Source organism: Seriola lalandi, unplaced genomic scaffold, assembly GCF_002814215.2.
Source record: "Seriola lalandi dorsalis isolate HSWRI2012SDOR001 ecotype SW California unplaced genomic scaffold, Sedor1 jcf7180002054721, whole genome shotgun sequence".
Classification (NCBI taxonomy): domain Eukaryota; kingdom Metazoa; phylum Chordata; class Actinopteri; order Carangiformes; family Carangidae; genus Seriola; species Seriola lalandi.
The window spans coordinates 101,324-103,614 of record NW_019525274.1 but is presented as its reverse complement, the minus strand read 5'-3'; the positions used below and the strand labels follow the sequence as shown (position 1 = coordinate 103,614).

Here is a 2,291-nt window from a genome sequence, read left to right as displayed (position 1 = left end):
GTACCCCCCCCCCACCGCCTTTGTAAGCCACTCTGGGTTAAATGTACGAGCTAAATGCTTCACAAGTTGAATGAAGATGGAGTAAAGCCCTATGTTGACAAGATTTGCATCAAAGTCCAAGGTTGTTTTGAATCAGTCTTTATCGTCAGCGTCAAGGAAACGAATCGTTTTCCTAAAACAATCGAAGTGAGACGTTCAAAAACAAACCATTTCCCTTTTTTTCGTCCTGTAAGTGCGTGAGTCGTCTGTCTCGATGAGGTCACATCCTCAAAGCGACCTCGCTTTGATTGGTCGCGGAGAACTCGCCATCATTCAGTCGTTAAGCAGCTCTTCTGCTTCTCTTCTCCTGTCATTCTTCTTCTTCTTCTAATCCCTGCTCATCTACGCCTTCTCCTCTATTTTTGGGCTTCCAAAACTCTTTAATCCCCCGTCGGCTTCCTCTCACTCTGTCGTTTCTATTTTTTCTCACATCTTTTATCTCCCCTCTGTTTCTCTCTCTCCATGTTGAATCTCGTTTCTCTTCCTGCGCCTCTTGTCTTCAGGGGAACAAACGATTCCCTGACAATGATTTTCTTTTCGTTCCTGCCTCTGCATCTGTCGTCTCTCCATCATTGTTTTGTCACCTCCCCCTTCCTCTCCTCCGTCGCCCTCTTCCTCCCCCCCCCCTCCCTCAGGCTCTCACACGTCGGTGGCGTTCAGGCGTGTGGACACCACATCCTGGGTTTCAAGAACTATCTTCTTCGCCCTCCCTCCGCCTCCTCCCCCGACGGGGTGAATGCTGTCCAGCCGGCCGCCCCTCCCCCTCTCCCCGCCCCTGCGACACTTGAAGACGGCGAGGAAGGCGGCGCGGTAGTTGCGGTTCATCCAGCCGTACAGCAGCGGGTTGGCGAAGGTGGAGCACATGGCGACCACGTGGAAGACGGTGTAGAGCAGGCGGAAGTCGCGCATGTCCAGCACCGTGCTGTCGATGTCGGTGGCCAGCTGGAAGGCGTGGAAGGGCAGCCAGCTGACGGCGAACACCACCACCATGGTCACCAGCATCTTGGTGGTCTTGCGGCGCCGGCGGTGGCGCTCGGAGCCGGCGCTGCTGTTGCCGCTGCTCTCCGCCGGGCTGACGTGGCCGCGCAGTTTGGACCAGATGCGGGCGTAGGCGAAGGAGATGATGGACAGCGGCAGGAAGTACTGCAGGATCAACATGGAGATGCTGTAGACGGTGCCGTCCGTGCTTTTACCGGGCCACTTCTCCGTACAGACCTGGGACACCACAGGGAAGCAGAGGACGGTTCAGTTTGGAAAACTTTACAGAATATGTTTGATTGGATTAAATCAAACGAGATTACTTCGTCTTAATTTGGTTTATATGGGATTAAATTAGATTTCTTCAGGTTTCTTTAAATGAACGCTGATGTTGTTTCTGCAGGATATGCAGCTGATCCAGGATGTGGTCAGTTTGCGGCAGATTCCTCTTTTTGCATTTAGATTAGATCAGATTAGAAGAGAACAACGGACATTTCATTTCCGCAGGAACTGGTCAAACCATCAGGTGATGAAGGTCACATGATATCAGTGAAAGTTTCTGATGAACATCAACTAAATGGACCTTGAGATGAGATAGTTTTGTCGACTAGATCAGAATTATTTGCATTAATTAGTTCAATAAATGTAATAAGTAAATTATTTTCATTTGGATTGATGAGTTTAGTTTGTCTCAGTGTATTTTATATCGTTTGTAGATGAAATTAGAATAGTTTAGCTTTTATTTTAGTTTGATTTAGTTTCTTTTACTTTCTTTTTCTTAGTTTTTACATTAGTTGTATTAGATTTGTTTTTTCTTAGATTTTACATACAATCTTAAACTAGAGAACAAATTACATTAGGATATAAGTCTCATTTAGTTTTATAGGATTATTTCATGTTCATTATTCTATTGGATTTATTTATATTTGATTTGGATGAAAGTAGATTAGATTGAGTGAGAGATTTCTGTGGAGGAAGTGATTTCTGCAACAGAGGATTAACTGAATAAAAGGACCTGAAGAAGAAAAGGGCAAATTAACCAAATATAATAAACCATTAATTCCAACAGCATTCTCAATAAGAAAATGCAACAAGGAAATGTGAAAAAAAGTATGACGTGAGCAGCGCTTAGGAGGAAATGAAAGCAGAATGTGCAAAAATGTGAGTGAAATATGCAACAAATGAGTAAAATAAGACAATGGTGTTGAAATATTTACCAGCGTTAAAAGGAGGAAGGAGAAAGAAGTTTAAGGAAAGACGAGCGAGGCGAGGAT

General features: G+C 45.0%; 1 protein-coding gene across 1 annotated transcript in view; it reads right to left on the bottom strand.

Annotated features, from left to right (window-relative positions):
• Positions 1 to 662: 662 nt before the first annotated feature.
• The window catches only part of npy2rl (neuropeptide Y receptor Y2, like), an 18,177-nt gene continuing 16,548 nt past the window's right edge, over positions 663 to 2,291 (bottom strand). The window contains exon 6 of the mRNA XM_023424146.2: positions 663 to 1,254. Coding sequence (XP_023279914.1) covers positions 679 to 1,254 — 576 coding nt within the window. The 3' untranslated portion in view covers positions 663 to 678. The remainder of the gene's footprint in view (positions 1,255 to 2,291) is intronic.